The sequence below is a fragment of the Falco peregrinus genome, chromosome 1 (genome assembly GCF_023634155.1).
Source record: "Falco peregrinus isolate bFalPer1 chromosome 1, bFalPer1.pri, whole genome shotgun sequence".
Lineage (NCBI taxonomy): Eukaryota > Metazoa > Chordata > Aves > Falconiformes > Falconidae > Falco > Falco peregrinus.
In genome coordinates, this window is record NC_073721.1 from 126,342,779 (window position 1) to 126,357,038 (window position 14,260).

The following is a 14,260-nucleotide window of genomic DNA, read 5'->3' on the forward strand; positions in this document are numbered from 1 at the left end:
GTGACCTGTATGGAGACTGCAGGACTGGAGAAGCTGGTAACAAGAGGGATCACGGAGGCTATTTTTAAGGACAAAAATGTTGTTAATTGAGGTGTTTCACTTAAGTAAAACCACATTGCTTATTAATGTAAATAACTGGTCGCACCACACTCTTATGAACCTTTTGGATTACTGGTACTCATTGCAGCTGAGGATTCAGATAGTTTGGATGCTTCGTGCGCGACCTGGCTGGCTGTCCTCCGCTGCGGTGTGCCTCACCCTTCTTGGATGGGGAGGCTGCAGCATCACCCCCGGGCGCCCAGCTCCCCAGGACCCGCCGGCTGCTGCGGGGGTGGAGGTGGGAGTTCTGGCAGAGCGAGGAAGGACGTGTGCTCGCTCACTCTTACTTTCTTGATGTGAAATCTGCTTTTTCTTCTTTGGGGCTGTGATCAGATGCCTTGTTGTGAGGAAGCTACTAATGATCCAGAGGAACAAAACAATCCAATTGCTTGTACTTGCCAGTCAGGCTGCACGGCGGGATGGACTAGATGATACATCTATGTCCACAAAGCAGCAAATGCTGCCTGCAGCCGGCTTGTTTAGCTGTTTGGGTTTTTTGTTTGCTCTGAGTGGTTAACCCACAGTGAGACCTTCCCTGACAGTCCACTCGTCACTTCTCACCAAACAGCACCGAAGAAAAAGGCATACAGGGCTTCCCCATTCAGTTTGGTGGTGGTGTATTTTTACTTTATGAAGACAAATAGTTGGAATGATGCATTTTACGTTGTTCTAAGAAGGTAGTAATGTGTGGCTGAGCAGAAAAATGAGCAGCTCTAATGCCTGTGCCTGGCAGTGTGATCAGAGCACATACCTGTGGTAGCGCCCGTAAGTTAAATACAGTCTGCAGGTGCAGTTATTTTTCCCCATAGGTCTCAGGGTTGCTCTAAAGCAGAACCAGCAATAGAGTCGCTGCTTAAAGCTGCTGAAACTTGCCGGGCTTGCTGGGACAGTTCGGTGGGAGCTCCTCAGCCCCCCACCGACCCCTGCAGAAGCTTGAGATGATGCCTGCACATGCTGCCCTCCTTCCCCTGCCAGCTGGCGTTTCCTCGGCGGTCGGGTACACTGTCAGAAGAGTATAGCTAATTGAAAAGCAATTTGAGCTGAACACGGTAGCAGCGGCATCCAGGAGAGGCAAATCACAGCCGTAGCTAGTGCCATCCAGAGTACTGCTACGGAAGAAGGGACTGGGGTGCTATAAAACCAGCGATGCAGTGGGTTTTCCTTTTCTGCCCAAAGAGAGACCCCAGCTCCCTGAAATAATATTGCAGGGCTCCTCCCGAGGGCCTTGTTAGAGCCCTTAGGCTGCTGTCTTGAGGCTTGCTCAGGCATTGCTTTCAAAGCCTAAATATAAGGGAGACTGATGAAATGGTTTCATCTTTTGCTTCATTAATCTGCGTAGTAACTATATAATACTCGATAGCTTGGAAAGAGGCAGTGTAATGCCTCCACAAGCAGCAGCACTAGATTTTGGAGTTATTGTTTGTGCCATTAGTGAGGGGTTTAATAGCTTAATCCATCTGGAAAGCAAGTAGATTTATTAGACTGTACAATAAATGGGCTCATAATTACAGCAGCAGTCCCTATTAACTGGTTTTCCTGATATGGCACAAAAGTATGATAGACAAGTAACTTCATCTTCAAAGTTCTGAAGTGATATTCCATACTAGATTTACTAGAAAAACAAAGGCACCTCGATAATCTCTTTGGTGCCTGAGAGCCTTTGCAGTGACTGGGACTGGCCAGCTCGTCTGAATGCAAATGTGCTGGGCAGTTGTGCAAAGAAACACAGATAAAGCCATCATTTGCAGTGCAGGACAAGCGAACACCCTCCTAGCATCTTAGAAAAAATACGATGTTCTATCTAGTTTAGATTACAACTACTCTTTGAGCTGTACTAGATTATTTTTTTTAATATTGGCTGATGAGGTTTTTCAATGTGTGCAGCATATGCGGGAGCGGAGGAAGACGACCAGTGCTTGCTGTGTAGGACCAACATCAACAGATCTTGCATTTTCTGTTGATTACACCAACGTGCCTTCTTAAAGTTGTGCATCTTACTGTGGATTCCTGAAGAGCTGAGGTTGCAGGGGACATCTGAGATGATCTAGCCCCACCTCCTGTTGAAAGCAGGTCTTGGACAAGGTTATCCAGGGCCTTGCCGGGTCTTGAAGCAACTTGTCCACTTGGTTGCAATGAAGTGTGTAAGTTTCTTCCAATTTTACAGCGGGTTTTTTTCCAATTTTAGATTATAAACCATTCCTGATTGCGTGACAGTCAAAGGCCCATGAGTCGCTGAAATTGTGCTCTTGTGTGGGGAAATGGTTAATGCAAGTTAGAGCAAACTGTCTTGCAGGTGGAGAATTGTGCTGGAGGGGGGAGCGGGGCGAGGGGGCACAGGCACATCCCAGGTGTCTCGAGGCAGCAGCTAAGCCGGTTCGGAAACCTTGCGAATTGTGTAGCTGCATGGATGCCAGCACTGAATGCGCCCGATGCTAAAATTAGATACAAATCTGAGTTTCTAATAAAAAATGACAACATAAAATCATAGAATCATTTAGGTTGGAAAAGACCCTTAGGATCATCGTGTCCAACCATTAACACTGCCAAGTCCACTACATCAGTATCCATAGAAGAGTAGTTTGACTTTTTGAATTAACTGTTACATAGCCACAGACTGTGATCCTTAGTAATAGATGTGTTAATGCAAATAAAACCGTATTAGGCTCTAATTGGACTGGAAAACTGTAGGATAAGCTGCTAGATACAGCTTCTTCGCTTCGTATTTTAGATCCACAGATGGAGCACTGGAAGCAGTGAGGATTAGATAGTAAATCTGTGCTAAAGAGTCAGTGGAGAGGCTGGTAATCTAGATTCAGTTATGGTAGATACATTCGTTTCTGTTTGTACAGTCTTGTAATTTCCTAGCACTTAAGGAAAAAACAAGCAATCTTGACAGTGTGCCGTGTGTTAAAATACTGAGTGAATACAGGCTCAGTGCAAATCAAGTATAAATAAAATATTAGAAGCTAGACTTGTCTGTTGGAACCAGCTTGCCCAAGTTAGCATTCTGATAAATTGTATGTATTGCCAGAATATTTTCAAACGCTTTTTCCTCAGGTCTAGCATTTTGCAAAACAGTGCTAGTTTGTATGCGTGGTGGGGAACCAGATGCATAATGAAGCAGGTGATAGGAAGTAAGTCCAAGGAGCCAACACGAGCAGATTGAAGATGCAGGTAAAACATGTTTGGGAAATGCAGAGCTGTCAGGGAGTTAGATGATTCCTGAATATCACATTTTAAGATGTGAGTAAACTTTGGCGAAGGACCTGAAATTTTGGTGTCATTTTGGTTATCAAAAAGAATTTTCCAGTTATTGAAAACAATTCCCAAGTTCTTTGTTGGTTTTTTTTTCCTATTATAGAATGTTGTAATGACTAGCCTAAATAGTATTTTGCTGTGTGTAACAAACAGGAAATGGGGAAAAAAACTCTGTCTGAGGTCTGTGTGTAGCCCAGTATAATTTTTCAATCTGGGTATGTAATGAGGTTCTAGTCTCGTTGCTTTATTTTGTTATATTGTACGGTGTATCTTTTCTTTAAATACTGAGTTTAATGTGTCTCAGATTGGCAGTCACTGTTCAGGGTTGGGTTTTTTTCTCTCTACTAAATAGCTTAGTCTGGCGTAGAGGCTTCAAAGTAAATAGGTAGCTTATCGCTAGTCGGCAGAAATCCCTGCTCTTAAGTAAAAATACTGTCTGTCTTCCTACCGAGCAAACACAGAGCTGGTGTGTTGGACTATTTGAAGACCTCCGAGACTCAGCGGGCAACTTACTTTTGATTATTGTTTAAACACAGAGAATTTAAACGCGAGTGCTTTAACTTGCTGCCAAGTGCCGTGTTCTTGGGAAACATACTTTGTGATGTGGTTTCTTGAGTCCGTACTCAGTTATGTGTTCAGGAAGGTGCCTAGTATTTTTACTTAGCTTAAAACACTTTGTGCTCTTTGCTCATGCTGGTAGGGTGGTTGCAGAACCGTGCAAGTCGGGCTCCTGCTGCACGTGATGCATCCTCTGGGGCTTTTAATTCAAGTTAAATGCGAGTCATCTCTGTTGGCTGGAGAATCATTGATCGGGTTTATTAAAAGCTGATCCATGCAATGTGAGCAAAAAACATGACAGCACTGAAGTAGCCACCGGCGGCTGGTATTGCGTGCTTATCTGAAAGCGCAGTTTGTATCTGTGTCACCCAGGTGAAACAGGCAGAACGGTTAAAAATAAGTAAAAGCACATGGCCAGCAGCAGTGTTCCTGTCTGCATTCATCCTGCTGTCAGTGTCACCGGCAGCTTGCACAGATGGGACTTGGAGCTGTGAGAAAGCTTTAAATAATTCTCCCCTTTAGCCTCGGTGAAATGCATCAGCCCTTACAGAAGCTGTTGTGGCCAGTGTCAGCATGTGCCACTTTTTAATAGTCTTCCTTTTTTAACTTTGAATGCCAGGGAGGCTTGAGAAACACCTGAAGTTGTGGGCTTTTTGGAAGGGCTTGGGGCAGCAGGACCGTGTCGCTGCTTCGGGGTCCTCCTCGCAGCAGAGTCTTCCTGTTCCACTTGAGATACATTCGGGTTGTGGAAACCCAGCTCCTGCGAGGACCTGTGCAAGCATTGGAGAGAAGATGCTCTCACCGGGCAGGTGGGCAGCAGCAGCACTGCAACCTCACCCCTCTGCTGAAACAAAATCTCACTCTGTGAAACAAGATTGGGATGGTAAGTCTGAGAATTGCTGCAGGTTTCCCGCTTCCATGCCACTTGTTTTGAAATGATTTCGCTACATCACATCGATGAAAACTGGGAAGGCAGAAGTGCTTTTCAGAGCGCATCCTTCCTTTCCTCCTCCCTGGAGGCACAGACGGTGCTTCCCAGCCAGAGGAGCTGCATCTTCCCACCTAGGAAATACCCCAAGGTCTTCCTGAGCTTATATTGTATAATGTTATAACTATTGCTTATAAACACAACCATGCACAGAAAGACGGCAGCGTTGCCTGCTGGATTTACAAATGGCCTAAATGGATGGTTATTATCCGAGAGAGGAGCCTCCCGTTTTCGTCCTGGGCTTTGAAGCTGAGCAATGACGAGCAAAGCACTGGGATGGTTCCTGTGCCAGGTACACAGAAACCTGGCAATAGTCTGATCTTCAGAGAAATTCTTACTTTTAATATATTCAACACAGTTTTGCAGATCAAAAAAACCCATCTTACAAGGGACTTTGTAAGAAAGAGAGAGACGTACATATTTTTAGAAGGCAAATAACTTGGTTTTATGTAAGAACTGAGTACCAGAACTGAATCTGTCACTCAGATACACAACTGGGACTGTGAATTACTAATTCACAGCACGGAATACCAAGATTTGTCCTTTTTCCAGGCATCATTAATAAAGCAGCGGTATCAAGATTTTATTTTTATTTAACTCAGTTGCTCCTTATATTAAAAACAGTGTCTCAGAAGCTTGACACCTCACTTGAATTAGCAAAGTCAGCATCTCTAATCACATCCCTGTTTTGGGGTACATTTGAAACTAGTCGTTCGCTCTGTAAGAAACGCCATTTCACTGCATTTTAATTAGAATTTGTATAATGGTTTGTACAGCAACTGTGTAAGTGTAAACAGTGTAAAACTAAAGGTGTATTCATTTATAGATCGTTTGCGCTGTCGCTGTAGGCTAGCGCGCGTGATGGCCCCACAGTTAATAAGAGCAGTGTATCGCGCTGCTGCAGCAGCTTCTGGAGCCCAGTAATTCAGCGTAGGAATTAAAGGAATTTTAGCCAGACTTCTGAGAAGTATTTGTCCTTTAAAACCCATAGCTCCGGTATTACTTGAGGGCTAAGGATCGGCTTTTCTGATAAACTTTTTCTGATAAAATTTGGGTGAGAGATGTTTCGGTGCACAGTCTTGGAGAGGCTGGGTATGTCATCCAGCAAAACGAGGAGAAAACAAAAGTGGATCTTGTGGATATATTACTTCATACCTGAGAACGACTTTCCTGTGTTGTACTCCTTAAATCTTTTAAGTATGGTATGATGAAATCCTTTTCATAAGAGCAGCAAGGGAATAAACCGATTTAACACGGTCCCTTTGTGGGTTTAAATTACCTCTTTTTACTGTTGGAATTCTGAATTCTTTTTTTCAGCAGTTGAATAAAAATCCATCTATCCATTTAACATGTAATAAGCCTCTCTCCTGCACTGATATTTCTAGATCTTTTCGGTGACTGGCAAGATGTAATGTGACGGTTCTCTGAAAAGACTCCGCTTTTCTTTCCAAGTCCTCTTCAGTTCATTTATAGTTCATAAAACCTGCGTATTTCAGCAGCGTTGCCAGGAAGCAGTGGATGCAGCTGGACCCAACCTGCAGCATCTCCAGCTCTTCCCTGGAGTTGCGAGGCAAGCATAGGAAATGCTTTGCACTACTCCAAATCCTCTACTGTCCAAGGCAGCAGAACAAAAAATAAAATAAAATAAAAGCAGTGTATAATGGCATAGCCAGGACCTTTTCACAGCTATGGAATCTGTTTAAAACCATGAAGTAACGGGCATGGGGTAATAGGGATGTAAAAAGTGTGGTGATGATGGTTCCCCTTCCCTCTCTCCCTATCCCCTGGTAATCCAGATGGCTTAATTAATTTTGAGTTTTATAGGTAGGGGTGAAGTGTGTCAGAAATTTAAAAGTGAATTATCCCTTTGTGTAAAAAGAGCAGAGCATATTTGTTGAGGTCATCCTGAAAGCATCATCACTAAAAATTATCTGCTGATGCAGAAAATTGGATTTATTCTTATGTTAGCATTTCCATAAAAATACAATTATATATAAATTTATGTTCTCTAAAAGCTTGTAGTAAACTGGGCTTTCAGAAAATAAGACACTTAGCTTTTAAAGTCCATTTTTAAATGACCAGATGGTGCTTACAGTATGGAAGCATAAAACTGGTGAGAGATAATTGATTATTTCCATTTAAAAAAGGGGGGTGGGGTGAGACTCGAGGTGAAACTCCTTTTAATTGCTGTATGGTTAACTCCTGCCTGTCAGCAGAATATTGGCAGTATCTGCCGCCGTTTCTGGAAGCACCTTGGTGAAATTGCTGCCGGCCAGACCCAGCACCGCTGTGCCATCCTGGCACCACGAGCAGCCCCCGGGGATGTCAGACGGGGCTGCAATTAAGCAACGGGTTTAAAACTTAACTCAGCGGCTCTGATACTGCGACTTACTAGGGAGTCGAAATTAAACTTCTGTTTAATAAGGATTTTATGAGGTGTATCTTAAATATTCCTGCACGTTTGGAAAATGCGCGTGTCATTTGTTTGAACGACTTCATTCCTCAGCAAAAGTAGGGTCTTCAGAGCAAATGTGCTGGAAGCACTTCAACTGCTGGCTTTTATTTCCACACTGCTCAGCCTTGCTTCTTGCTGGGGCTGTAACGGTGGTGGTGGAGCATGCTGCATGCAGCAGGAGGTTTATCTTGCAGGAAAAAAAAGAATAAATAAAAGGAAATCCCAGGAGAGGGTTTACATAGTTCCTGCTTTCTCCTGGGGGACCAGGACACGTGAGCCCCCAAGCATGTCCATGGAGGTCCTGTCCCTGGGGGCAGTCCTGTACTTTCCCAGTTCCTCCTTCGCTTCTTCTGGAGGCTCCTGGCTGGGGGCTGCTGGCACCATCCCCGCTGGGGCTCTGGCTGTAAAGTCCTCCATTACAAGCCCGCTTGCTGCTCCTCATACACATTATTGTTTTAAAAGTGCATTTGAGGTGCAGTAACATCAAGAATCGATCCAGCGTTGAGCTGCTTCTCAGAAAGTGTTTATAGCTTTAAACAAAAAAAAAAAAAAAAAAGGCAAAAATAGGCATCCTTTGTTATGTTGATATCTCCAGTGATTTCAGCTGTGTGAACTGTGAATATTTCTAGGCTCCAGGTTTTGATTATAGGGCTGTTTTGTTGGAAATCCCTCTTTTATGGTGCTGGGTAGGCGGCAGTTATATTCTGCTGAGGATTTCTCTTCCCTTGTGTGCTGAGGCCGGTGAGAGTTTGTTTGCTGATTCCTGGTGGCTGCTGAGCATCTCGTTAACATCGAGCTTTTTATTTAGAAGCGCTTGCCCTGCGATCGCTGCCATTTCTTTGCGTCCTTTGCCTTTGGTGAAACAATCTGTTGCAGCAGCCGGGAGGTGAGCCATGGCTTGGTGCATTTGATCTCTTTGCTTACGGAGGACTGGAAAAACCCAAATTCTCTTCCAGGTGCCCCCACCTGCCCCCTTCCTATTGAACACCATCATGGTACGGACGTGGCGATGCTGCACCGGTGCTCCGAATTCGCAGAATCACCAGCTCCAGCTGTAAGTACCACGTCTCGAAAACCTCTCCCCTCTGTGTGTTGCAGGTATGGTGTGAATATGCGTTGCTTGGCAGCTCGGGTCAACTACAAGACTCTGATCATCATCTGCGCTCTCTTCACCCTGGTGATGGTGCTGCTCTGGAACCGATGCTCCTCCGACAGAGCTGGCCCGTTCCCCCGCAGCCTCGCTGGTCCCGAACGCCGAGCCGCCGCCGCCGCCTCCGAGAGCGACCCGGCCCGGCAGCAGAGCGAGGAGGCATCGCCCCAGGAGCAGCAGAAGGCTCCCCCCGTCGCGGGAGGCTTCAACAGCAACAAAGTCCCGGGGCTGAAGTACGAGGAGATTGACTGTCTGATCAATGACGAGCACACCATTAAAGGGAGGAGGGAAGGCAACGAGGTCTTCCTGCCATTCAGCTGGGTAGAGAAATACTTTGAGGTTTATGGGAAAATTGCTCAGTACGATGGTTATGACAGGTTTGAATTCTCTCATAGCTACTCCAAAGTATACACACAGCGAGCACCTTACCACCCCGACGGGGTCTTCATGTCCTTTGAGGGCTACAACGTAGAGGTTCGAGACAGAGTGAAGTGCATAAGTGGCGTTGAAGGTTTGTATCGAGCATTTTAAATTTCTTTTTAATAGTTGAAATGCTTCTTAAAATTTGCTGCCATCATTTGAGATGCAAAGTGATGTTAGTTTTGTCATGGTAGTCTCAATATGAGAACTCACCTGCAGTCTCCACTTTATGCCAAGTTTTCCCAGCTCCTGTCCTGCATCTTGGGTTTTACTGGTTGTAGCAAACCCCAGAGGTGCCAGGATGCTTCTCCTACGGTGCTGCTGTTAGGTTCTGGCATTGCCACGGATGCTTGTATCTGTCAGGGAGCTATAACTGTTTGAAAATACAAAATTTAAAAAAAAAAAAAAAAAAGCCTGGCCCTCCTTTCTGAGGAGGCTCCTGCTTCCCTGTGGGCACAGAGACAGCCCCATGCTCCGAGTCAAACGGCCCTGCTAGCAACCTGCTCACGGGCAGCTGAATATTTGGGGTTTTGTCTTCAGGTTTAACAATATCCCATCTCCTTGCCTTGCCGGGGCAGTGCTGGAGACACAGCAGTCAAGCCTTCCCCGCTGGGCTGCTGCTGAGCAGGCGGAGAGGATTTTGCTCAGCAGCGTGGGGTGAGCTCTTGCCAGAGCTCATCCTTTGCACAGGTCCAGGTAAACGGGCATCACCGCGCTGCTGCAGCCAGGGCAGGCAGGGCATCGCCTGGCCTCATCCTGCGCAGCAAGGTCAGGAGGTTTCAGAGAACGGCTGAAGGGTCAAAAAACTCTCCAGCCACTAGAATGTCCCTGTATAAAATTAATATACGGTAAACCCTTTCCAATTTGCGCTTTTGCTAAACCGTGCAATCAGTAATTAGTACGCAAGGTCTTCCCGCGTCTCGGTGAAGATTTGATCGTGGAAAATTTGTGGCGGGTTTCATATTCAAGAATTAATGACTTTATAAAGCTATTATGAAATGTGACACTGTGACCCCTCATAAATTAAAGACCAACTTTCACTGAAGGAATAAAATATATGAATTTTCCTGCACCTCAGTGATCGGTGATGCTCTGCTGTGTTGATGTAAGCTCTTCCCATGATACAGTCACTGCAGAAAGCTGGCGTGTCTTATGGTGAATTTGTCTGGAAAGGCTTCACGTAAACAAATGCATAGGGTATGTCCGTGGGTTTTTTGGGTTTTTTTTAAGTATGCTCTCACATTTTTATTGTTATGTTTAACTCTCATCCTCATTACATCTGCCAAGGAAGGGAAACAGGGCTTTGAAACTCAGGGCTTTCCTAAAGATTCAAATGCTTCCTGGTAACTACACATCCGCTACGTGTGAGTATTGCCCTGCTCAGGGTTTACGTGCACTGTGAGAGGCTGAGGAGATGGCTTTCCTTTCCAACTGATGCACACATTGCTGATTAAATATGGCTTGTGAATATGAATAATAGCCATGGGTGCTGTTCTTGTCATTGGGGGTGTGCTTGGTGCCTTAGAGCCCCCCCAGTTTTTGTATGAAATGAGGAAGACAGGTGAGATGCCCTTTGCAACTGGACTCTGCAGTTCTTGTGATGTTTTTTTAGCAAAAAGCTGAAATTCAGTAAGAACTAATTGAGAACCAGGAGGGACTCTGCACCTCTTGCCTCCCCAGATGTGCATGCTGGGGACACATGGTGCTGTGCGTGGCTGCTCTCTACTTAAGCCTCGAGAGACCAGTGAGTTTAATACTCAACAATGTGGTTATTTAGCTATGAAGCTTGCTTTTTTGTAGCGTAAGAGCTGTCATTATGAAATGGGGTGCCAGAGCCTGGGTTTTGTAAAGGCAATAGAGTTACTGGTACCCAGCGAACAGGTCAGAGGAGATAAATAGTTGTAGTTTGTAGGGAAGGGGGTTTAATATTAAAACACGTTTTCAGACAGTTTTAGGCTCTTGCCTTGCACCATTCCAGCCCTAGAGATTCTCATGTTGCTGCCTGACGAAAAAAGCCTTGTGTTACATTTTCGCCTTCTCTTTTTCTGCAAGGTTGTTGTGTTATGTCCTATGACCTGGAGAATTTTATCTTGTCATCTTATATACATTTCAAGTAAAGCTCTTATAGCAGATTTCTTTTCTTTTTTTCTTCTTTTTTTTTTTTTTTTTAATTTTGTCTTTCAGTCGCAATGAATGCACCCTTAACTGAAAATGCTTAGCATTAATGAGTGAGATGCTTCCAGGAGATAATATGCGGTATTTAAATATTTCCTGTGATGGTTTTCTCTTTTGGCAGCAGTAAACCATCACATCTCCATCAGTAATATTTATTGGTAACACAAAGCACCAAAATATGTCTGAAAATGTATCTTCTTATATTTAGCATAAGTAATTTTTTCATTGTACCAGATTTCAGAAGAAATTGGTTTCTGAGCATAACGTTGCCAAGGGGGAAAATGGTGCGAACACCAATTCGTTTATTTTCATCTTTTTTCTTTTCTTATGCGCATGCAAAGATGCGCATTCCTAAATATCCTTGGTTTCCTGCGAGAGGGTCCTACTGATCTATTCCCATTTGTATTCATATTTAGAGGTTGGGAGTTTGTTCCATGTAAAATTCAGGACTTTAGGAGAACCCTGGTTTTATCCGTATTCTAAGTATCCTGTGTTTGCTGGTTTGTGGAGGGACGGGTATAAATCGGTCTCCTCCGCACAGTTTGTTTTCATTTCCCACACAGCCCGTGGTGCAAGAGGCAGTTTATGGCACGAGGGGTTTTTCCCCCAAACCCCGAGGCTGCAGCTCCCGGGAGCTGGTGGAGGGCAGGCAGAGGAGAGCCTGGAGCTCGGCAGGGTTTCCTGCGGGTGCATCTCTGCTAGTGATCGCGCGGAGGGTGGAAGTTACATCTGGAGGACAGCTCTGTGACATTGTCTGAGCTCATTCGATGTGTTATGCAATGCGTCAGGCCACAGATGATGTACTCTTCCATGTCCCTGCTTTGAATCATCTAAAGAAGTGCTGCTGCAGGGGGTACTTCTGGTCTGTGAAGACTTTGAAATCTAAAGTTGCCTTAACCCAAAGTTTAAGAGCGAGAAATGTTCTCTCCTGCAAGGCTCCCAGCTTTTGGAACAGCAAGTTGTGTGTGAAGGGTTAATCCCAGGGACGGCTGGGCTGCAGCAGTAGCTCTGAAGACAGGGGACCACTTTGGATAGAAGAACTGGGGCACGTTCTGCTGGGCTTGTGTGGAGAGCCCGGCTGCTTTCTGCAGGCATCATTTCAGACTGCGCTTGTAATGCCCTTAGGGGAGCCAGGGTAATTGGAGCAGATTTGTGGATGCTGGGTAAATTGCTCTTTTAGCATCAAATAACTCTTACCAAAATCTAGTCATAACATATACACTTAATTTGCAAAGATTTATGTGGCGTTAAAGGGGCTGTGTTAGATGTAATGTCGTTTGGAGGTTTAGTGGTCTCTGGGGTAGGGGAGAAAAAAATCTGTTAGGGCATTTAAAATGTATTTTCAAATAAGTGTGATGCTTCAGTAAACAATTAAATGAGAATGTATGGAAGACCACAATAAGGACTTCTCTGCCACTCACATCTGCTTAGTTTTGACTAGGTATGGATCTCAGCGTTAAAGGGAGCAATTCACTCCTCGAACTGGACTTTCCTTGAGTCTGGCTAATGGTGAAGCCTAGAAATACCATTTGCTAGAAGTAAAGGAGTGATGGGATATGGAGGAGGAGCACGCAGAGCTGCAAACACTGGTGGTGTGGGGCTTTTTTAAACAGACTGATAAAATACTACTTTTCTTCCCCTCTCATAGGTGTGCCGTTATCCACGCAGTGGGGACCTCAAGGCTATTTCTACCCCATCCAGATTGCACAGTACGGGCTGAGTCACTACAGCAAAAACCTGACAGAGAAACCACCTCACATCGAGGTGTACGAAACGGCTGAAGAGAAGGACAAAGGCGGCAGGGCCGTGGACTGGACGGTGCCAAAAGGCTGCTCTCTCTCCACAGTATCCGATAAAGCCAAGTTCACAAGCGTCAAACAGTTTGTCGCTCCAGGTGGGTTGTGCTAAATGCGTGGCAGCTAAGCCACGTCTGTTAATTTGCACAGATGGTACCAGGGGAGCTTTTAACTGGCTGGGATTAGCGTGTTTTCATTTGTCCTGCGTGACTCCCCGTCCTTCAGGTCTCACCTGAGAATGTCAGCTCGTTTCTGTGTCTCTGGAGTTTTTCTTTTCTTCTGTTTTCTCTCCATCACTGCTTTTTCAACACTATTTTAATGAAAAAATGGGTAGCTGTGTGCACGGAGGGCAGCGAGAAGCTACAGTCACGTTTCCTGAGCCTTTCAGCTTTTGTCTCAAAATAGAAGAAAAAAAAAAAAAAAACCACCAAAAAAACCCCACAAAAATGGAACCAGTTGTGAAGCCTGGGAAATAGCGCTGACGTGTGATAAGCAGATGTTGACAGATGATAGATAAGGTCTATTTTCAGCCTGGAGCAAGCGTAGCACGTGCTGCTCTCCGGTTGGACCCAGGATCTCTCTCTTCATTGGGATGCAACTATTTTTGCAACATTTGAGCTCTTGGTTCTGGTTAACCCAAGTTGCCTTAAACAAGGCGGCAGCAAGGGAGAGCAGCTGCCCTCGTGCTGCGTCAGTGTTTGCGGGGGGCTGGGGGAGGACGGTGAAGGTCTGGGGCGGGATACGGGCACTCTCCTTCACCTGCAGATGTGCAAGATGCATTTTGTTGCCGTCTCTTCAATTTACCGTGTTCTGTTTTGTACTTAGCAGGGAAATTCATTATTTTATGCAAGAGTTTCCTTTGTGCTAGGACAGAGTCATTAATAAGGACGTAATGTATTTTTCCTCAATCAATACCCATTAGAATTAATGAGTCCCTTACTTAAAAAGACAATGAAGTAATTTTCAGTTGGCACCTTAGGCTTGGGTCTCTAGGGAAAAAAATGTTGAACAGTCTTGTGTCTTTGTAGTAGATAAATACGGGGAGAGGAAAGGCTAAAAGATCTGTTATGTATTCTCTCCTCATCCTTTATTGATGGCAGAGTAATCTGCGGGGCTCGAAGGCCATGGTATGCATCCAGTCGTCTTCGATGGCCTTAAGTAATGGATTTATAGGCGCTTAAGGCAGCGCAAACGATGGGTAGCCTTTAGTTCTCCTTTGCTTCTTAAAACTCTTTTTTTTTTTTTTTTCCCCTCTATTATAATTTGCTTCGTTATCTCACAAGCATTTGTTTACCAGGAGCTGTAGAACTTCCTTGACAGGAATTGCAAGTGGGGTTTTTTAATTAGATTTTTCACAGGAG

General features: G+C 44.9%; 1 protein-coding gene across 7 annotated transcripts in view; it reads left to right on the forward strand.

Annotated features, from left to right (window-relative positions):
• The window catches only part of GLCE (glucuronic acid epimerase), a 55,610-nt gene that overhangs the window by 36,030 nt on the left and 5,320 nt on the right, over positions 1 to 14,260 (forward strand). For 6 of the 7 annotated variants that reach the window (XM_055816531.1, XM_055816540.1, XM_055816562.1 and 3 more), the window contains 2 exons: positions 8,457 to 9,019; positions 12,752 to 12,997. In XM_055816531.1, coding sequence (XP_055672506.1) covers positions 8,457 to 9,019; positions 12,752 to 12,997 — 809 coding nt within the window. Of the gene's footprint in view, positions 1 to 8,456; positions 9,020 to 12,751; positions 12,998 to 14,260 lie in introns of those variants that run through there. The other variant, XM_027789486.2, reaches the window with a different exon arrangement.